Below are 23,499 nucleotides of genomic sequence, written 5' to 3'. Positions count from 1 at the left end.
ACTTCGCCACTTTTGTGATTGACAAGTTTTCTCCGACAAAATTATCATTGCAACCAATCAGCACTCCAGTTTTCTTCGGATTAAACCACTTAGGTCACAGGGAATTGAATTCAGATTCAGGTTCTAGCACATGTACACAGAATAAGATTCGAATAGAAAATAATGATTTGATCATACTATACTAAAAAATTTCCATATCAAGGGGATGAGCTGGCTAATATCTAAAATCATGCATATTTACAACATTCATATATGAAAAAGGAAGGATGGCTAGAAAATGGTTTAGCCCATTATCTGGCGCCATATTGAAAAGATCAGAATCGAGAACTTTGTTGGTACGTACGCGTACGTTTTGCGATCTGTGTTCTTTTGTATCGTACAGATTTCCTCCGCGAAGGTAGGTTTTAGGTTATTGTTTCAAGCTATCATTGATGGTTAGGAAGGATTTTTTCACCAGATTATAAAGAGTCTGGCTCTTGATGAAAACCATGAGCCCAAGGGGGAGGGGGGCGTTGCGTTCTTCATCTTGGCACAGATGGCAAGTCAGGACGTGTTTATTCTAATACGTGTAAGTTTTCACCCACTGTGTGTTTCATCATAAGGCTACAATATTAGATGTGGTATTCAACATCCTGATTTTTGTTGCACACGGCCATATGGTTATATCTGTGTTTTACACTTGATATGGCACTACGTTATGATGTACCTGATTTTTCGAACTTTTATCGAATGAGACTTAGTATGAAATTCCGTTCACTTTGAATAGATTCATTTTACTTTAATCACAATCAGATTTTATCAAATTATCTGTCATCCTTCAGACCATCATTGTAGCAAATATTCACTTACTGCAATCCATTATTTACATTGTGTATTCTTCCCAGTTACCTGTGGTTGATCCATGATCAAGATGAAGTGAAGCTTTTCTGAATTGTACATGTAACGTTACATCTTTCCCATACTTTTTCTTCTTTTTTTTATTAGTGATGAAAAGTAACAGAAAACATACGTCAAGATGAGTGGCAGACCCCGGCAGCAAACCCTGTTCCAAAGCTGGGGGAAGCAGGCCCAACGGTCAGAAACTGACTCAACCTACAACCATGCCTCAAGTTCTACCAGTAGAGCAGGGGTCACTGACTCGGAGGTCATCGACCTCGTGGACGATATGGAAGACGATGAGCTCCTGGCTGCAGCGATGGACGGTTACGCGGACATCAGCGATCCTTCGTCGGACGTTCCGGCCACCACCGACTGCACGCCTTTAGAGGACCTCCCTGGATTTGACATCTCAGCAGGAAAATTATGGATATACCCTACCAACTACCCTGTTAGAGAGTACCAGTATAACATTGTACATCAAGCCCTGTTTAAGAACACTTTGGTAACCTTGCCGACGGGACTTGGGAAGACGTTCATCGCCGCCGTAGTGATGTACAACTTCTACAGGTGGTATCCGATGGGGAAGGTCATTTTCATGGCTCCCACCAAGCCCCTGGTAGCCCAACAGATAGAGGCGTGTTTCAACATCATGGGAATTCCGCAGAAGGACACTGCTGAAATGACAGGTGCTACTATAGAAATGATATTTTGTATGGTTTGTCTTATTTTCCATGTTTTATAAGTAGCCAACTTTATCGCTGCTGCTTGTGGGCAACAAGTATTGTAAATCATAAAATATTCGCTGTAGTTTGTTTGTAGTTTTTATGGTGACCTCTCCAATGCAAGATTATCCAGCGACAATCATGTATATGTCGTTGTGACCAGTCTTCCATGCACTCCTGGCTTCTCAGCAAACTGAAAACACTGCGAATGCCTCTTTTTCCATTATTGCCGTAAAATTAAGCCCCCACGAACTTAAATCAATTTACACCTGAAGTACTAGTACTCCATTGAAAATGATATTGTATTCATATATACATGTACATTTTACATTGAACAAAACGTAAATGTTTTATTCTTAAACTATATATATACACCGGCACACAAAACTATGACAGTAAATCACCCGATTTAAGTAAGAGAAACAAAAAGAAAACAAATCTTTTGTAATGATATTACAAAAGATAGTAATATACTTTTTTGTCGTTCTGTAGGATCCATGCCTCCAGCAGAGAGAAAGAGGGCGTGGCAGGAAAAGCGGGTGTTCTTTCTGACCCCACAGGTCATGGTGAACGACTTGAGCCGAGGGGCGTGCCCCGCAGAAGACGTGAAGTGCCTGGTGGTGGACGAGGCACACAAGGCTTTGGGAAACCATGCCTTCTGTCAGGTTAGATTGTTGATGTTTATTTATTATGTTTACCTTCACAGAAGTAAACATATTGTTTTTGCTACGTTTCCTCTTCCTCTTCGTCTTCTCCGCACAAATAAAAAACATGAATATCTCAAAAACTAGAGCTTGGAATATCTTGAAATCCAGCAAGCTGGTAGGCCTGTACATACGACACTGCACCATGGTCGTTTTGTCCCATATAGATGCAAAAAAATGGTTTTATGCAGCAAAAACTGGTGAAAAAACTAGCATTTTAAGCACTAAATGGAACTTTAGAATCTTGATAGAATGCCAAACGAAGTTTAGAAGGCTGTTCGAAATAGGATCCGTGGCCGCGGGGTGAATGGAACACGCCGTCGAACTCGTAGAACACAACGTTCCAAATGAGTTCCGCGGGCGAGGCCGGGTCACCCGCGGCCATACTGTAAACCAGCGCCATCTAAGCTCGGCTTCACAACGACTCAACTTAAAACCACTCATGACACTTGGATGGCGGTATTAAATGCAAGTGTTAAGCGCATACCCGACGATGCCGTACCTCGATTATTATTGTAAAATACCGCTGCAACCTTTCCTCACCCGGAAGTAAAGTTCGGCACGCATCAAAACGCCAATAAAGCACGTAACTTACTAAGGAGTTTACACACCAACTATCCGTAAATTGAGTGACTGACATCCCAGAAACTGAAACCAACTTATTTGGAAAATACTGCGTTTTATGTGGGTAATCGGTATGAAATTATCTAAAATAAAATTGAAATGTTTCTTTTTGACACGCCGCCTTCATGCTTCTTTTTGAACACCATGCCGCCTTGGAACACCCGATTCGGGGTCATCCGCGGTCATAACCAGCGCCGTCATTTTTGTCTCTGGGTGCCATCATGTATATAAGAAAAAAACCCTACTTTTTCACAAACACAAACCATTTTTCTACACAATAAATCTATGCTGACATTTTGCTGTGGATGGGTGAATATGTAGCAAATCTAGCTACCGCCGGCGTCATTGTTGGCGATCTTGAGTGTTACAATACAGGGATTGTTGATAGACGGCAAAATGTTGAAAGTTTTTTGCAGCTTCAACCACAAAGCTCGACTTGATCAGCTTGACAACGACTCAACTGAAATGACACCGGGTTGGTGTTTTTGAGTGGTAAAGTCATACCGACGATGTACCCCATAAAAGTTTCACTGACTGGCCGGCAACTGTGGTAACGTTAACGTTGCATGTAACGTTATATGGTAACGTCTTCGGGTGCCATAATAAGTTGCACTTTGGTTGTCCCCTGACTATATTTAAACCTCCTTGTTTTCGTCCAGCGTGCTGAATAAGAAGTTTATGCACAGAGCGCTAGCTGTCGTCTGTGTGAAACACGGATTGGTGTAAAGTTAACCGATTTTTACCTAACCAAGAAAATTTGAGCATAAGCAACGGCTACGTTCGCTGCAAGGTCACCGATTAGTGGTGGCTATTACATAAAAACACATACAACAATCCGTCGATGAAGATTAGACATCCAGGTAATAAGATACGCCAAAAAGCAATTACTCAAACAACTGGATATGATTTTGGAAACGGTCAGACGTTTCAAGTAGCATCCACTACTTTTCGTCAGTGACTGTGAGCAAGATCAGTTGAACAGCAGGTTTATAACCACGAACTATGAATTGATATGCAAATAGGGAGAAGACAAATTTTTAGATAGTCCAATAGAAAGCGAATTAGACAAGTCAAGACAAGGTTGAAGTAAAAGGGGACAATAGCTCCTAATGTTTTAATATAGGAGCTAAAGCTGGTTTGCCCCCAAGGCTATGTCCCAAGTGCCAGACAGTTCCACCCTTAGCCTTGCCACCAACTTCAAACCTCAATCAACTCTCAGACAAAGACTGGTACATCCTAAAGACCGACCCCGCAAAGGCAGCAAGGCGGATGTCATCTACAGACTCAAATGTGAAGAACCCAACTGCAACAACACTTATATCGGAGAGACCAGCCGATCACTTAATGAAAGGTACAAAGAACATTGCGCTAACCGCTACTCCTTGGCCATTTTCCACCACCTAAAACACAACCAGGGGCACTCGTTCAATCTCGATTCCACTGATATCCTTGACCGCGAACCCCGCTGGTTCGAACGTGGAGTAAGGGAGGCAATATATGAGAGGATATACAACCCAACCCTCAACAGGAAAGGAGGGCTAAGGGTGGAACTGTCTGGCACTTGGGACATAGCCTTGGGGGCAAACCAGCTTTAGCTCCTATATTAAAACATTAGGAGCTATTGTCCCCTTTTACTTCAACCTTGTCTTGACTTGTCTAATTCGCTTTCTATTGGACTATCTAAAAATTTGTCTTCTCCTTATTTGCATATCAATTCATAGTTCGTGGTTATAAACCTGCTGTTCAACTGATCTTGCTCACAGTCACTGACGAAAAGTAGTGGATGCTACTTGAAACGTCTGACCGTTTCCAAAATCATATCCAGTTGTTTGAGTAATTGCTTTTTGACATACAACAATCGTCATGCAAAATTGATTTTTACCCTGAGACTTAAAGGTGAAATGCAAAATACACACACACACAAAACGTGGGACTTGATAACTTTATTTCGCGATTAAACTGACTGAACAAGCAAGATATGCCTAAGGAGGTTAAAATTGTAACGTTACCTTATGTCATGGTCATTCCGTTTCTCAAATTATGTGATACTACATGTACAGCGGTGGGCAACGTCAGTCCCATGGAGGTCGGACAACGCCGTCAGGGTAAATGTACACACAAGGAGGTTCTCCGTATAAGCTCCTTGGATAAGTCGGATAAGTGTTTGATAAGGTTCGTGGTCAGCTTGCACATGATAATTCGGCGCGACGTAAAATGTTGCAAAAGTAATCCTTTGAAGTTCGCATGTTGATTATGACTGACAGGCGGCCCGCTTTTGATGTGCGTGGGTGTGGGAATCATCGCAAAGCAACGTAAATGTAGATTTTTTTCATTGCTTGTTTATTAAAAATCATCGAAAAAATAATAATAAATAGAACACAATACTGGGCTATGAAAAAATGATCATGCGGTTCAAAACATGTCTTGATCTGTTTTTGCCCTGGATTGACTTGAATTACAGGAAAGATTATGTGCATACTTTTAGGATCACATGTACATTGTACATGTGGTATTGTGCACACTGCAGAGGTCAGTATGATCGGCAACTGCGGGTGTCAATCTTTACGATCATGATAACCAGCGATTTCCGTAAAACAAAGTCTTTGCCGTCTTTGGTATACCAAGCAATCGGTCGTCAATGTCAACATGAATTGGATTGAAAAGCAACACGGCGTATTAAAACGGCCGCTAAGGTGCCGCGCGCCTACATCGGTAAAAACTTACGCACGGCAAAAATATCACCAGCAGAGTGGAATTGAAGTTATTTTCACGAAAGTCCTCCTTCTCTTTACCTAAAATCTTCTCAAGATTGCATTCTATATGACTTAAAATCCTTTACTTTTACATGAATTGCAGATGTCACAAAAATAAGAAATGTAACGTTACATATTTTTTCCTACTCTCGGTCTTCAAATTTACATGGGAAATGACAATGCACGCACTCGTTTATCGGCGAGCACAATGTTAGCAATGTGTCGCTACGCCTCTGTGTCTTCGACGAAAATTACTGAAGTTCACCTGTTTGTGCAACTATATGCCATTCTTTGGAAAGGGCACAGGAGAAGAAAACATGGTATCCGAGTTGTGTCGAGTAAAGGAGATTTTTATGGATATACTTATGTATACAATTCAATGGACTCTTGTGATGTCGGTGGACAACTTTACATTGGAAGGCGTATTCGCCGTGCTATTGAATAAATCTCTCATCCCCGTGAATAGACCCCTTTCCAAATACCGGCGCCATTTTGAATCTAGCGCGAGCGCTCGTGGTTCGAGCGCGGGAAAAGTAAACACACGGTAAAGACCACGGCAGCAGTAAAGCTAAACTATGGCGTCCCCGATAGAAAGCAGCGTTGAGTCATCTTCGGCGGCGAGATGCTCTCCTCCTCGGTGAAATCCATCGATTTATTTGCATGGCACAGGTAGATGATATTGTTGAGAAACACTTGGACTCGATATCGGCTTGTGAAATTGTGAATTTCTGCTACTTTTCCACAGTTCCTGCCGGGATGTTGAACGCGCGCTACAGTGATAGAATGCCAATATGTTTCCACCGCGTGCTTGTAGTTTCCCTAATAATGTTAGCTAAAGTCGAAAAAATCCCACAAAACATACACTTTACTTGGATTTCAACATGCGCTTGCGAGATGAATGCAAACAAAGCACGGACACTGTAGCCACCGACGATTTCATGTAGCCAAATTACGGATACGAGTGCAGACTTTGCTGATTAGATATGCAAAGAAGTTTCTAATTGGAATGATCCATATGAATTTATTATCTCCTTTTTTCAGATTACGTATGTTGCAAATATCGAAAGTTGTTGCAGAAATGCCTCATTAATTATGCAAATAGTGTTCAAATTCACAAAATGTGTCTGATAATATTCACCTTTATCTTAGCTTTACATGTGTCACTAGCTTAGATATTCTATCATTTGTCACCAATGTATTACAAATTCAAATTGTCATATTTTGCATCATTCATATCAATAAATGTTGCTCTTGAGCCTTGTTACCTTTCTCATGAGAATACTATACATATCATTTAGCACAATTGAAATATAAATCTTCCTTATTGATTGTACAAATAATGCATCTATTTCGTTGGTCATCATTATGGTCACTTACAGGTCGAAAAGTATGAGAATTCATACGTCTCTTCTGAACTTATCCTGTGTCATGGACATGTGCCAACGCATCAACTAAATCAAGTCCTTGACTAAATAAAACACTTTATCCTACCTGGTAGAAACGTAAAGATAGACCATATGAAGGTAAACATTCTGCATTTGCTCGCAAATGTTGCCCCTCTAGTTTATTTATGAATCTTTAGGGTGGTCCCTTCAGTTAAGTTGGTGACTGATTTCCAAGGGAGCCCTTACAAAATCATAAATCGAGATTTAGAAAAATGATCACTCAACATGTTGTGTAAGCTGATAGGACAATCACAAGTTTGCACAGAATTTGCCAAGAGTTGATAAAATGTCTTTAAACCAGCTAAATGTGAGACACTGATTAGTACATGTATACATGTATATATAGAACTCTGCAATGTCCTAGGCCTGGCTAGAGTGCTTGATTAGCATTTGGGAGGTCGCTGGGTCATACCAAAGACTTGAAAAAATGATACATAAATGCCTACTCTCTGCTTAGCACTCAGGCAGTAGTTGTGAGAAAGAGTGGTGGACTAGGCCACTGCTATAATGCTTGGGCAACTCTGTGGTCCAAGGGCTGTAGAAACAGAGCTAGCCACTGACCTGTACAAAGGAAGGATTTTTATTAACCAAATGTCTAGAAGTTAATAAGTGTGTAATTTGTGATTGGTCTAGTCATATTGTGCTGCATGTACATTGTAATAGCTGTAATGTAACAGCCAATATTTGTTTCTTACATTATATTCAGGTTGTACAGGAGCTCATAAAGTTTACCATGCAGTTCAGAGTTTTGGCGCTCAGTGCAACTCCTGGAGGAGACCTCAAGGTATTGTTACTTTTAACTTTTGAAAGTAACTATTGATTTTGTAATACTGTAGAATCCAGCTATTTGCATTGCTGTTAGCAGCATATTTCGGGATATGTATAAAATTCTGAAAACCCCAACCATTTCCCATTACATACAAATGTATATATATACCAGTACTATGCTTGATTTTTATGTGGTTAAAGTTGACAGATATTATTGCAATGCTCACAACATCCCCTACAGACATGTATTTTTCAGAACAGGAAATACTGATTAAAAAATATACTTTTCCAGGGGGTCCAACAGGTTCTCTCTAACCTGTTGATCACCCATGTGGAGCTGAGATCAGAAGACTCTGTAGACATCCAGCCCTACACGCACGAGAGGAAGGTGGAGAAGATTGTTGTGCCGCTTGGGGACCAACTCAAACAGTTACAGAACAGATATCTAGCTGTAAGTATTTATAAATCAAGTATAGAATCAGCATAGGATGATTTTGTATTCTTGTGGTTATGTCCAAAAATTTTGGTTTGTCCAACTTTAAATGTTTTCCATGATTAAGATTGCTGACATGATGTCCAAAACTTGGGTTCCAGTAACTGTTTTTGTATGATTTGACTTTGAATATTTCAGGTCGTTGGAGTGTTTGTAGCCAGGCTGGTGAGGAACAAGGCCATGTTCTGTCGGGACCCAGCCAAGATCACCAAATTCCAGCTGCTGAAGTCACGTGACCTCTTCAGGGCAAACCCTCCACCCGAAGCACAAGTAAAAAATGTTCCCAAAAATTACATTAAGAAGTACTCAGTGGTTAACCCCACTATCCCCACTCACCCCACTAAATTCTGCTAAAATCAGTATAGATTTGGTCCATAGATGAGCCCATGGTAGGGAAATAGTTAAGAATGTATATGCGATACGTGTGACATCAAGACAACGTTTTGTGTATACCAGTCACTACCTTTGTCGTGCCTCAGAACCGAGTCCTGCAGGGTTGTGTGGAGGGAGACTTCGCCACGTGCATCAGCCTGTACCACGGCTACGAGCTCCTCCTCCAGCACGGGATGAAGTCCTTCTACTCGTTCCTCGCCAACATCATGGAGGACGAGAAGGGGTCCAAGAAGAAGAGAGAGCTGGCGCAGAACCCAGACTTCATGTTGATGATGAGTGAACTCAAGGAGATGTTCAACCCCAGTGATGCTATTGGGTCAGGGGGAGGACATGCACTGTTTGGTGGTCAAGGTGTGTATATGTGTCTATGTCTGTATCTGATCTAGAATAATTGTAGTTTTTTTAGGCATATTTTGTTGCGCTTTTTACTTTTTGCTTTAAGTTAACATGGACAGCATCCTTATGCATGTACCTCTATTGATAAATTGTCACGACCAGTTTTTGAAAAGCTTGCAGTTCAGTTTGTTCATTTGCATATTCATGCAGTCAAGCATCCATCCATTCATCCATCCATCTATTCATCCTTTCCTTCTATCCATTCATCAATTCCTGACATTCCCACTGATTCATCCATCCATCCATACATACATACATACATACAAACATACATACATACATTCAAGAATGACTACTTTCCTTTGTAGCTACTATTTTGTTATTTCAGTAGTGTACCACTTGACTGCAATGCTAACATGTTTGCAATGGTTTCATCAGGTGTCTGCACTTCTCCAAAGACGTTTACCCAGAGGAAGGGGCCCAGTTCCCAAAAGCCTGTGGTAGTGAGTCATCCCAAACTGGCCAAGCTGGAAGAGGTGGTGCAACAACACTTCCGACAGTTTGATAATGGTACCGTTTGCTCTAGATTGTTATCAACTATTTAGTCGTCAAAAGTTCACAATCATAGTTTTATACATTCTTGGGTGCCCTAAGCGATTTCAGGGGGTAAAACTTGAAATATTCTGGGGAAAACAATTCTGTTTCGTGAGGTTGAAATTTACATTTTCTTCCCCATATTAGCACATCTGCATCATTATTTCATACTTTGGGCGTTTAAAAATAGCACAGAAGCAAGCCATAAAAAGAGTATTCTATTTATTGGGTCCCCAAAAAAATCAGCCCAGAATCCAGCCGTAACCGTTTTCTGTCGACAATTTTCGGTAACTTCCGGCCGCATGACGTCACAATGCCCAAGCACATTGAGCCATGACCACGTGATTTCTTCGGAAGCGTTCGGGACTTATCGGTCAGAATCGTGCATGTTCGGAAGATTTGAAATGATAGCTGGCCTCCAAGTGCTCAGATTTTCAATGACATCACATTTTTGCTCCATGATGGTCGATATGCGATGGGATAGTGTTATCTAAACTTACTATGGATAGAAATCAGAAAAAAATTGATTTTGAAATATGACTTTCAACGCCCTAATATTGCTTAGGTTGCCTTTAAGAATTCTTTTGAAAAGTTTTGATACATATCTTCTAAACATCTAATTCTGTTTTCGTTTTGTTAAAACTAGTATGTACGATTTGTCTTTGCAACCATGCGTAAATTTCCACAGAAGCAGCGGGCAGTAGTACCCAGGCAATGGCCAAACCAGCAGCCTCCCGTGTCATGATCTTCGCGCAGTACCGTGACAGCGTACAGGAAATTGCTGACATCCTCAACCAGCAGCGACCTCTCGTCAGGGTCATGACCTTCATCGGACAGGCCTCCACCGGCAAGGTCAAGAAGGGGTTCACGCAGAAGGAACAGCTGGCTGTAAGTTTGACAGCACTGAATAGTTTCAAGAGCTAAGTGCAGCTGTCCTCAATATAGATATGGGTGCAAGAGATTGGACTTCAGACTTTCCATACTTCATGACCAAGTTAATGAAAAAGGACAGACACTGATTTTGAAAAAGATATTGCAGTTTTGATATCACCGAAGTGTGTTGTAGGAAGAAATATCTCCACCTGATGCAATTCATACACCACATTGTAGATCAGATATCAGACAGTGCGAAATTTCCCCTTTTTTTTCTTCAGGAGCTTGCAGCAACTTGCAATCTCTTGCATTCATGTGCAAAGCTGCATGTATAATTGAAAATGTTATACTCCATTATGTGACAACCATACTTGTATTGTGCATATCCATTCAAGATCATTTTGTTCATGAAAGAAGCAGATATTTACATTGTACATACACTGGAGTAAGATGTTTTATATGTGTTTCTACTAGGCATCCATCTTAATGAAAAAGAGGATGAGTACAAATTAGAAGGTAACAGTAACAGTCACATAAATGCTGTCAGATATTTTTTCAAGGTTTTGATTGAACCCAAACGAATAGAATCTTGTTATTTTCTGTCTCCCAGGTGATGAAGAAGTTCCGCGAGGGTGGTTACAACGTGCTTGTGTCCACGTGTGTGGGTGAGGAGGGGCTGGACATCGGGGACGTGGACCTGATCGTGTGTTTCGATGCACACAAGAGCCCGATCAGACTGGTGCAGAGGATGGGCCGCACAGGCAGGAAGAGGCAGGGCAGGATTGTCATGCTTGTTACCGAAGGAAAGGAGGAAAGGGTAGGGTCAAGTTTTAAGCTATCTTTCAAATATTTAATTTCTTGCAGGTTAAAGATAAGTAAAGAATTTTGGTGCCAAAACTGCAAATATTCTGAATATAAAGATACCCATTCAGATCGACATTTGCCACTAATTTTTTTTACATATTTGTGTAAATTTTTCACATTTCCAGCATTGGAAAATAACTCAAAGGCTCTTGACTCATGAAGTCCCTAGTTTTCGGTAGCCTACCATAAACTCCTTAACCAGACAAATGGCTAGGGAGTTTCAAAGCAACCAGCTGTAATGTTTTTTTAACTGGCCTATTGTCTTTAATTCACCTTTCCTAGATCTACAACCAGAGCCAGTACAGTAAGAAGAGCATCCACAAGGCCTTACAGGGTAGTACCAGGTCTCTGAACTTCTACATGAACAACCCCAGGATGGTCCCTCTAGGGCTGAACCCAGCTGTACACAAGATGCACATCACTGTGGGGAGCTATCAATGCACAGTAAAGGGGAAGGACAGGAGGGGGTCTGTCAAGGGAAACAAGGCCATCGCTTCTTTCACAAATGCACAGCCAAAAGGTACTCGAATGTATCTGACTTTTTGGAGGGGAATTAGAATGTATATGTACGTGTAGTTTTAGATTACCAGAGTTTGGGATAATTGTACTACTGAGGTTCATGTGTGTTGACTATCTTTGTATAGGATATGGTGCAATAGCTGTATTTTGTGTGCAAATTTATCTTGTTTACTTGCATGTACTTGCACCTAAACTACCTTGGAGCAACTACTCTTCTTTTCAGTACACATTCTTATAAAGAAACGAACTAGAATTTAACACCCTTTTTCCTTTCATCTTCATGGTTTGTACTATACTATTTTTAGTGCATTAGTAGCCCATGGTGTTCTAATTTTTCAGGTAAAGCTGGAAAAGATGATGGGGTCCTGACAGCTCAGGAGCTAGCTGTTTGGAACGAGAGGTACAAGCTGTCAGCCGAGGAGGAGAAAGCTGTACCCATTCTACAGCCTGCTCGTTTTGCATACCTAAAGGATACAACAGCAAGGGTTGGTACTTCAAGATTTGTTCCTTTCCTGTTCATATAGTTAAACTCAGTTCAGTACCAAGGAGAGGTTTATGATATGTTAAAGTAATTCCCAGTTAGGTACCAAGGAGAGGTCCTGCCACAGACATGAAATAGTTGGTGATACCTGGTGCAGTACTAAGGGGAGCTCCTATTACAGATTCATAAGTTTGTGAAACCCAGTTCAGTACCAAGGAGAGGTCCTGTCACAGATATGTAACAGTTGGTGATACTCAGTTCAGTACCAAGGAGAGGTCCTGTCACAGATAGGTGATAGTGATACCCATTTCAGTACCAAGGAGAGGTCCTGTCACAGATATGTAACAGTTGGTGATACTCAATTCAGTACCAAGAAGAGGTCCCATTACAGATATGTTATAGTTCACGATACTCAGTTCAGTACCAAGGAGAGGTACTGTCACAGAAATGTGATAGTTGGTGATACTCAGTTCAGTACCAAGGTGAGGTCTTATCACAGTTATGTAATAGTTAGTAATACCCAGTTCAGTACGAAGGAGAGGTCCTGTCACAGATACGTAATAGCTGTTGATACTCAGTTCAGTACCAAGGAGAGGTCCTGTCACAGATATTAAATAGTTAGTGATACTCGGCTCAGTACTAAGGAGAGGTCCTGTCACAGATGTGTATTCTGCTTTACTTTGTCAACAGTGCATCTGACAAGCCAGTGAAAATCTTTCCAACTTGTACACAACACATTCTGCATGCTATATCAAGGATATTACCACAATGTTAATCTCGTTTGTTTGTTCCATACATCATGTCAAACAGGAGCAGCCCAGACGACCAAGCCTGTCTCTAACAGAGTGGTCCATCTGGCAGAGCAGACTGCAGCCCACTCACCTAGTGGGACATTCACAACGGTAGGATGGCCATCTTGTTTTACATTCACCTTTGACCGAGAGTCAATCAAAGTCACAGGTCTGAGGCATTCTCCTACACAAAGCCTTGCCCAGGGCCTATACAATTAACTTGGAGAGGCACTGCTTAAACGAGCTTAGGTTTTCACTTTTTTGTGTGTGGCCTTTAACAAGCTGTCAGCCAATCAGAGAATCAGCTTTCCCTAAAGAAAACATTTAGGCTGACAGCTGGTTAGAGGCAGCACCCACAAAAGTGAACACCTCAGCATGGTTTATCATAGTCTCCCTGAGGTTATTGTATAGACTACAGGTGAGGCTCTGCATACATGTAGGAGAATGGTATTGAGGAAGGCCATGGGGTCCCTGAAAATTCAACATGAGTGACCTCGTTTTGCTTTGTATTCGAATCAAATAGCAGTTGTAATCTTGCTGTCTAACTGACATTATCAATAATAGTTTTGTGTAATATGCTATGCAAAGAGGTATCATAATGGTGCGATTGTTTGGTGTGGTTATGATAGTTTTGTTGGGTTTATTTTGTCACAAGGTCATTATGGTGACACTAGATAGAAGCAAAGTGAAACAAATTCATCAGTCTTTTTACACTCATGAATAAAAACCTGCTTTAATGAATTTTTTTTATTTTTCTGCTTTCCCTTAGGTGCAAAAACTTTGTAGAGCTGATGGAGTTCATCGACCTCCAAAAAGATGCTGAGGATGATGACAGCTATGCCATGGAGATGAAGGCGTTCCTCAACAAAGACGACATCATCACGACAAACGGTACCTCACGCGGCGACATCAGGAGCTTTGTTACAGAGCCCAGATCCAAAGAAAAAACGCAGGGAGATGCGGAAAAGAACACTTCAACAGAGAAGAGGAGAAGCAAAACATTTGAAGTTCGCGAAGCCCAGCCAATCGATTCTGATGATGACTTGCCTGTCATAACACTCAACCCAAACACTGTAAACAACACAAATGCAGACAGGAATAACAAAGGTACCAAAGTAGGGAGGGCAAAAGACAAAAGGAAGTCGCCAAGAGGTCCTAACAGTCTGCCAAAACAGAAGAGGAAACCCGTGGTGGTAGAACTCGATCATGACTCGGATTTTGAATCACAAGAAGGCAAGGCAAAGGAAAGCACCTCAGCCATGGATAACTCTTGTGTAGATAGGAGTTTGCAGAGAGAAGCAGAAGTTGTTCAGGACAACAGATCATTGCAATCTACATGTAAGACCACAGGGGAGGGTGTCATTGTAGAGAATGAAGGCTATTTGCCATTTGATGATGATAATGATGATGATGGTACAGTTCAAGAAAACAACATGACTGTCACAGCAGCTGATGACATGGAAGAAGATGAAGAAGATAAATGGGAAGCGATTTTCCCAACATTTTCCCAGAAAGAAAACAGAAACAATGTAATTCCTGCAAAAGAGTTAACAAGAGACACTGATAGTTATAGAGTACCAACCCCACCATCTCTTGACTCTTTTGAATGGCTGGAGAGACTCGAGCAAGAAATTGGCTCCTCCATGGAAGACAGTGAGAAAGAAATTCAAGAAGATTTCCTCAAACAACCCTTTCCTTGCAAAAAGTCACTTGTCTTTGAAGCTGTTTCTACCAACATTGCTAATGAAAACAGTCTTACATTGCACAAGACAGAAAATTCAGATTTGCAAGAAAAGAACAGGGAAAATTCAAAAGACAGTAGTGTGATCCAAAGTATAAAACATTCAATGGTGGTGCCAAAACATGTAGAGAATGAAAACACCACTAGACCGGGTGATTTTTCAAGATTAATGCAAAATAGAAAAGATTCTCATCTGTGCAATAATTTGTCAAAGGCTGATGCAGCGAAGACTAATTACTTATGGGTTCAACCAAACAAAACGCGAGAAGAAACAAAAACAGTAGATGAGAAGGACATGGAGGGGAGTGACAGTGACTCTCTGTTTGGGAATGGAAGTGACGACCTGTTTGCAGAGATGGCCATTGAGGAAGGGACAGCAAGATGTCCTGAAATGGAAAAACAGGCAATAACATTAGATGATCAAGTACCTAACAAAAGCAACGTAGGCAACAAAGCTGCAACAAACCACCAGATCTCTCCTATGTCAGATGCCCACCCCCCGTTTCCTGCAGACTGTAGTCCTCCATCTTTGTTCTCTGACTGTGAGGAGTCTTTCCATGCAGAAGCAGCTTCTGAACCAACTACAATTCAGGGCTACAACAATGACAAACCACCTAAAGTTTCTATGGATTGTACCAAAACACCTCCATGTACACAACTTGTTGTAGATGATGATAGTCTGTTGGGAGTAGATGTAGATGTTCGGTTGACACATACTGATGGAGGACAGATTCAAGTGGAGGAAGAGGGTTCAATTGCTGTGAACTTTGACCTGGGCGGGGACAGTCTTTTTGAACCCCAGTTTGACCTACAGTTCAGTGATGAGGACATGTTTGCTGATTCAAGCCCCTCCAGTCAAGTCACCGAAACTGACAGGAATTTGATTGGTACCGAAAAGGAAACTATGTCAGAAGGCTTTCCTTTTCCAATGAGGACTAAGGTACAAAGTGTTGAAGAAGACGATTCTATTAATTCTGTACCCAACACTCCACCATTTGAAAGATCCAGCCAGGTTGCCAAGAGAGCAACACACAACCAACAAGCAGATAACTCTCTTTGTTCTAATGCTGACAATGTCACAGATGAACTTGGACATGAAGAGCTGTTCTCTGAATGTGATGTAGTAGCCAGTACCCCTGTTCCTGGAAAGTTTGGTACAAGGGGGTCGACATCAATGAGGAGCAAGAGAAATACTACCCCACACAACTCGTATGCTGAAACATGTACTCCCAAAGGACCTACTGTACAGAAGAGACACAGCTCTGAAAGTGTGAAGAGAATCAATAGAAACACTCCAAGTAGAGGATCAAATAAGACGAATGTAGAAACACCTGTTGATAAACACACTTCTATGGGCATAAATAAACCAGGTCTGTATTATTCAGTATATATTTCATTATGCTTGTATATTCGAACTTTGCCTACGCTTTTGATGACAATGTTAGTACAATACATGTATGTTATGTGCATTATCATGTTGGTTTAGTAGATACATATTGATACTATGACAAGGACTCTATATTAACATAATAGCAACAGAATTAAAGGCTACATAGAAAACAAATCTTTGGAATATGAAAAGATGGTGTTGTGAGCTTGCCTTGGGATTAACGCACTCAATAATGGTCATACTCAATAATGATCATACATATTGTAGACAACACCTCGGTTTATTAAGAATGAGATAGTTTCATACATTGGATGGCTTCTCTCTATTCATCAGGTGCATCTGCTGCCACCTGGAACTGTTCCACCTGCACCTTCCTGAACCATGCCTTGTTGTCTGCATGTGAAATGTGTGAATCTCCCAAACCAGGTAAGACCTCTACTTTTATTGTAGTTTGGCTTGTGATTCCCTTATAAGAAGAACCCTATGTTCTACACATATAATCAGCAGCTTCTGATATACATTTGTACATAATAACAGCACATAAAGGCTTAGCTTATTACCTTTGACTTTGAGGGTCATTAATGTCAATGACATTTTTGCTGTTTTCCTGCTATATATTCCCAGTGAAAGTATTGTTTTTAGATAAATGCTTTACATTGCAACTTATTAAACCTATTTTAACATAATAACTGCTTTCCTCTTTCCAGACAGATACATGTAGCATTTACAAATATAATGAATGTAACAATGTTGATAATATATACATTGTATACAATGAGTAGATAAAAGAAGAAAAAAAAACTGGTGAATGTAGATTTGTCATTAGTCTTGACTGTACAGTTACAAGGTGTCTATTCTTTCTTTTAATTTGATTTTTTGGTTTTTGGACATTTAATTTTTTTCAAACTAATGAAAATTCAGCAAGAGAATGATATACGAAAAAAGGCCGGAAAACTTGGATCCGACTACATGCCTCTATGAAGCTGAGTGTACCAAACACACAGATATAAATGTACATTCCAGACCAGTTTTATATTTTTCAATGCCAAGAAATGAACTAACTGATGTTCCCTTACAGGGATATTGCTACCAGTGCATTTTGCTGCTACTTTATCATTGTTTATGATAAGCCAGTAACGTGTGACTAGTTTGCTATGTTATTTACTATATTTTCAACTTAAATTCTGAAGTTGATATTTTCATGCCCGGATGATGTTAGTGACTATCGTACATTGTACATGTGAAAATGAAATTTTTCCAAATATACCACAGGTACCTTGATGTCAGAATGGACTGTTAGAATTCAGGTTCATACAAACACAAAACTTAACCATAACATATATATATTATAAAAGAGAAACATATATCATAAAAGCAGATAAAACACCCTGACTGGTTTAAGTTGTCACTAACAGAATGAATATTATAGATAGATACTATTAGATAAGACAATCTAAGTCTCACATCCTTGTCTAGTGGTTGGCCATAAGGACAGGTGTGTGTATATTTATAGAGAATTGAATGATGATATCAGGCTGTGAAGTTGTGGCAATTGCTTTAAGAAGACAGAAAAACATTGAGGCTCCTGAATGATCGTGCACTTGTAGAATTATTTTTTTACAGTTGATTCAGATTCCCTTTGTCAAACTTATGTGCCTTGATTTATGACCCATGCCTTAAAGAGAGAAAGGAAGAAAGAAACTATGTACAACATGATCATAGGACCTTGTACAATGTACCAGGAAAATTCCCCTTGGCTAAGTCTTCTTGACAAGTACAATGAATAGTGGCCCATCCTAGAACGCTGGCCCTTTCCAGTAGTGTGCATGTCGGGAGAGCGACAACAGCCGGGATTTGAACTCCCGACCTCATGCCCAGATCTAGAGGCAATGTCACTAACCACTGGACTATGCTCAAATGAATGTGCGCCATTAGTCATTACACGTTCAGCTTTAGTGGTATGAAATGCAAATAAGTAAGCCAGGTTGTTTTCAGTCTATACTAGTTGATATTATTAGTTGTTTTTTAGCAATTGCAATTGAAAACTTGGTTCTTATAATCATTGATAGGGCAGTTTGACCATCAGGATATCAGTCATTGCCATTTTAGGTCAGGATTTTCATAAAAGGGCTGTTTGTTGTAATTAAAACACCTCAGGATGTCCATCGGCACCTTTGTGGAAAGGAGAAGGGGAGTGTTTAGACTCATCCTTAGCAGATTTAGTTCAATTTGTTAGCAATTGCCTTGTTCCAGCAGATTTCCTTTAAGATGCACCCTAAGAACCTGATTTTGGGGCCTTTTTGGATGTTTCCACATCTTTGTATAATGAATTTTGGTGTGAGACTGCAAGCCCTCTGCTATATGATACATTTTCTTCATCCAAGGATTGAGTGTTTCTGTCAAATGGTGCAAGGGCCTTGTTTTTATCAAATTGCTTTTGAATTGGGTTTTTGTACAGTGAACTTGTCTGTGAGACTGCTGGCCCTGTGCCATATGATGGATTTTTAGCATCCAAGGATTGAGAGGTTCCATTGGGTGGTGAATAAGTCTTGTTTTCAGCAGATTGCTCTGGAAATGTGTCTTTTGGTTTGGGGTTCATTGGTGGTGGCCCCATATATTCATAAACGTGAGGGTCTGACACAGCTGACAGGGCATCAGCACCTAGGGTGTGTGAGGAGATGGGGCCCCCCAGGGTAGTCTCAGCTTTAACTTTTTTAAGAGGTGTATATCTGTTGGCTGGTGCAAGGGCCTTGTTTTTAGCAGATTGCTTTGGAGTATCTTTTGGTTTGGGCTTCTTTGTTGGCTGGTCCACATCTTCGTACAGGTGGGGTTCTGAGATAGCTGGCAGGGCATCAGCACCTTGGCTATGTGGGAGAATGGGTCCCCCCGGGGTAGTCCCAGCAGTATTAGGTATGTTTCTGTAGGTTGGTTCAAGGCCCTTGTTTTTAGCAGGTTTCCCTGGATCTGTACTGTTAGATGTTGGGTCATTTGGTGTTGTTTCCACATCACTGTGGTACATAGGATTCCTAGCACTTGAAGAACCTTTGGTATTAGGACCTGAAAGAGGGTTCCTGGCCCTCCTCTTATGCCAGGTTGTGAGAATGATGATACCAATTAAGACACTACCAACTACTGTACCAGAGACAGAGCCAATGACAATCGGAAGGGGGAAACTTTGATCAGATTCATGGGAAATGTTGCTATCTGGTTTCTTTGTGTCAACTGGCAGTGAGGCAGGTGTGGTGCCTACAGGATGTGATATTGTCTGGTCAGAGCTGCATTTGGAATTGAAGCACCAGAGAATTGTAGGTGGCTCTTTACAGATCAGATCTGCAGGATTGATATCTTTAAGGTTTTGTCCAATGAGGTTGGCAGGTTGGACACATTTTATCTGGTTTTCGAATGGAAAAGACCCATTCATTTTCAGTCTGAAGGGAATCATTTTACAGTCACATTGCCAAGGGTTTTGCTTAATATCAACATCAGAAATAGATGACAATATAGCATATGCTGATATAGAAAGAACAGACAGCTGATTTGAGTCTATATCGAGGCGATGCAGCTGGGTCAGATTTGAGAGTGTACCTGAATAAAGGTCAGTTATCTGGTTGTAGGACAGGTCCAAGGTCACTAGCTGGGGTAAGTTTGAGAATGTGCCAGGCAGAATCTTAGTTATCTTGTTTTTGTCCAGGTACAGAATACTGAACATTGGTAAATTTGAGAATGTGCCATCCTGAATCTTAGTTATGCTGTTACCAGTCAGGAATAGTTGTTGAAGCTTGCAAAGATCTGAGAATATATCAGGGCGAATGTTTGTTATTTGGTTTAATTGCAGGTACAAGAATTTAAGCTGGAATAGATTGGAGAATGTGCCAGGATGAATGTCAATTATACGGTTTGAGGCCAGGTACAAGTCCTTAAGCTGGAGTAGATTTGAAAATGTACCAGAATGAATCACTTTCACCTTGTTTTTGTCAAGTTGCAGATTTTGGAGCTTGGGGAGATTTGAGAATGTACCATTCTGAATTTCATATATACTGTTTTTGTTGAAGCACAGAACTTTCAGCCGGGGCAGATTTGAGAATGTACCAGATTGAATCTTAGTTATCTTGTTTTTATGCAGGTGTAGAAATTTGAGCTTGGGTAGATTTGAAAACGAACCAGAATGGATCTTAGTAACCTGGTTGCTGTCGAGGCACAGCTTCTGGAGCTTGGGTAGATTCGAAAATGTACCAAACTGAATCTCAGTTATCCTGTTTTCGTGCAGGTACAAATTTTGGAGCTGGTGTAGATTTGAGAATGTATCGTTAGGAATGTTAGTTATGTTATTGATGCTCAGATCTAATTCGGACAAGTTCTCATACCTTGCGAGCTTTGACTGACTTATAGTTGTAATCTGATTACTTGTCAAAACTAAGATAGAGATGGATGCTGACAGGTTCTGAGGGATGTTGATTAGGTTCAAATTGACACAGTTACAGGATGTTGATGTACAGCTGCAGTCAGCTTCTGGCATGTTAGGCTCCTTCAGAATGATGAGAAGAAAAATCAGCATGTGTTGTAGCTTTCTCCCCATGTTGTTCTGTCACCTAAACAGAAAAAAAGTAGGGCTCAAACATATGTTTTCTTCTTGCCTATGCATGCAACATTGCATGTCAGAATTTCTACCAGCGATTTGGAAAAAGTTTAAGCAAACTAAAACATTATTATCAGCTGCAGTTGAAATACATTATTATTAGCTGCTGTTTCTGATTTGCAATGTCAATGGCCTGACGAAGCCTATAATTCTATCAAAATACATATCATGTTGTTTTGTTCCCGTTCATTATCAAAAGCGTCATCATCAAATATTGTTCCTGTTGGATACTGCCACAAGAAATGCAAACCAAAATGCTTGCACTGCATGTGATTAAGGCTTTCGCATGCTGCTACTAGGCGCCATTGTGATTCATAAAGCCTAACGTTGTTACCTACAATCTAATTTTTCTCTGCAAAGTTGCAAGTGCGGATTTTGAGCTCTGTAATGAAAAGAGAGCACTTGTACTGACCAGCTGGTCAAAAACAAGGCTTTGGAGAGACAATTGACTTCTGAATCTACAAATGGACAGTTTCTTCTTCTTACAATTTTGCAGAAATTATGCATAAAATAAAACCATGACTGTCTGTGCTTTTGTTCCACATGTCACCATGTAATTTGGCAGAGATACTGAATGCAGACATATTTGAAATACAAATTTAGTTTTTTTTTTCTTCTACAATACCATGCATTCTGAGCCTGCCGTCTTTTGAATCTCAAAAATTCTTCTACAAATGGCAGGTGGGTGTATCAAACCCTGAGTCACGCATAGGATGATTAACAAGTCAAACATTTTAATATTTATTTTATGCTAAGAGAAAAGCGAAAATTTGTTTTGACCATGGGTAGATGCAGCAAAAAAAAGGAATAACTTAGAGATAAACTGGTATCAAGTGTGCTCTAAAATCTAGTCAAGTTTTATTTTGTACAGTACTTTGCACAACAGATCGATGTTTTTTTGTCTGGTTTTGTGGGTGCTGAGGTGACTTATATATGGTCTATTTATACCATGAATAATCAAAAGGCCCTGGCACATTACAGATTTACAATTATAGCAAATTGAGGGTAATCTTAGGATATACATTGTGTAGTCACAGATATGTCATACAAAATTAAGCTGTAGTCCCTTGTCAACAAACACTTCTGTCATAGCCTCGCTGTAATCTTACGTCAGTTACTACAAAAAAATGCACAACGAATGTGACCACGCCTTACATCTTGTAATCACCTCGTCTAGTGTAGACTTACCTGTGATGTTAATCCAGATTTTCCTTCAGGCTCAGCTTCAGGCTCCAGCTGTTCACTTCAGGGAATCATGCTTCAGAAGGGCCAGGAAATCGTGATTTAGAAGTCAGAACGTTTTCACCCTTTTGGTCGTTGGTCAAGTTGTGCTTGCTGGATGCGTTCTGCAGGTAGCTGCACTGATTGTGACAACTGACAAACAGTCTTAGACTAGTCTTAAATGGTTGTATTGATTGTCTGAAGCTGGCTATTAGAATATTGATGTAATTCTACAATCACGGTGAATAATAATGGTTTATTTGTTGTGCAAGATTTCCAAGGCCTGAACTGTTCTACCCTGAAAACAATTGCTCCTAGACTGTGATATATAGATGATACACAAATTAAGATTTGTGTGTGAATTTTTTTGTGTCATTATATGCAAAAAATCACCTTGGGTTGAATTTAATGCATTTGTTAAGCACTCTACTTGATACAAACCTATTGCAATGGTTGTGTTTATTTAATTGTCTGAAGCTGGTATTTGAATATTGAAATCAAGAAGCCTGTTTACTTGGATATGAATCATAATACCCACCTGTATGCAAGTTGTAAGTTGTAAAGAAATCTTAAAGTCTGTAGGGGAAACAGCAATTAGGGCTAATGGGAAAAATTCAAATCAAAACTTGCAGATAAAGAGTAATTTTTCAGGTAAAACATAAAAATTCTGGTCAGAACTTGTTTTCTCCCTTGCAGGCAAAATAAATGCTATAAGTAGATGCTTTACGTAGTACTACAATCTATTTATAATCTATTTTGCCAGGTTCAGCTCTAAATTCACCCAAGTCTGCTGTTGTGTCCAGTGACAGTGATGAAAATGATCTTGTAGTAAAGAGGAAACGGTCCAGAGCACAGGTGCTCAACTCACCTGAGACATCAGCTGTGGAACTGAAGGCTCCTGTGTCCAGTGACAGTGATGAGGATGCAGCTGTGGTGAAGAGGAAACGGTCCAGAGCACAGGTGCTTAACTCACCTGAGACATCAGCTGTGGAAAGGAAGGCTCCTGTGTCCAGTGACAGTGATGAGGATGCAGCTGTGGTGAAGAGGAAACGGTCCAGAGCACAGGTGCTTAACTCACCTGACACATCAGCTGTGGAAGACACATCAGACACACCTTTAGCAAATAGAGTAGGTAGCAAAGGACTTAGAAACAAGGTATGTGAACTAAAGTTGATATTATTTTCAGTATAATCTACTATATATTACAACAGTGCTGTGTGTGGGTCTTTGAAAGTCAAGACATATTTTCAAAGTAGACATTTGGCATTTGTG

At 40.4% G+C, this 23,499-nt stretch overlaps 1 protein-coding gene across 3 annotated transcripts in view; it reads left to right on the top strand.

Annotated features, from left to right (window-relative positions):
• The first annotated feature begins 293 nt into the window (after positions 1–293).
• The window catches only part of LOC136432688 (Fanconi anemia group M protein-like), a 29,346-nt gene continuing 6,140 nt past the window's right edge, over positions 294–23,499 (top strand). Inside the window, exons 1-16 of one of the 3 annotated variants that reach the window (XM_066424144.1) lie at positions 294–335; positions 985–1,565; positions 2,094–2,266; positions 7,834–7,911; positions 8,188–8,346; positions 8,527–8,658; positions 8,868–9,132; positions 9,556–9,687; positions 10,403–10,599; positions 11,195–11,401; positions 11,731–11,968; positions 12,307–12,452; positions 13,259–13,350; positions 14,009–16,350; positions 16,704–16,796; positions 22,991–23,382. In XM_066424144.1, coding sequence (XP_066280241.1) covers positions 1,016–1,565; positions 2,094–2,266; positions 7,834–7,911; positions 8,188–8,346; positions 8,527–8,658; positions 8,868–9,132; positions 9,556–9,687; positions 10,403–10,599; positions 11,195–11,401; positions 11,731–11,968; positions 12,307–12,452; positions 13,259–13,350; positions 14,009–16,350; positions 16,704–16,796; positions 22,991–23,382 — 5,196 coding nt within the window. In that variant the 5' untranslated portion in view covers positions 294–335; positions 985–1,015. The other 2 variants (XM_066424141.1, XM_066424142.1) reach the window with 2 other exon arrangements.

The sequence above is a fragment of the Branchiostoma lanceolatum genome, chromosome 4, assembly GCF_035083965.1.
Source record: "Branchiostoma lanceolatum isolate klBraLanc5 chromosome 4, klBraLanc5.hap2, whole genome shotgun sequence".
NCBI lineage: Eukaryota > Metazoa > Chordata > Leptocardii > Amphioxiformes > Branchiostomatidae > Branchiostoma > Branchiostoma lanceolatum.
Note: the sequence above shows the minus strand (reverse complement) of the source record. Positions and strands in the feature narration are given on the sequence as shown.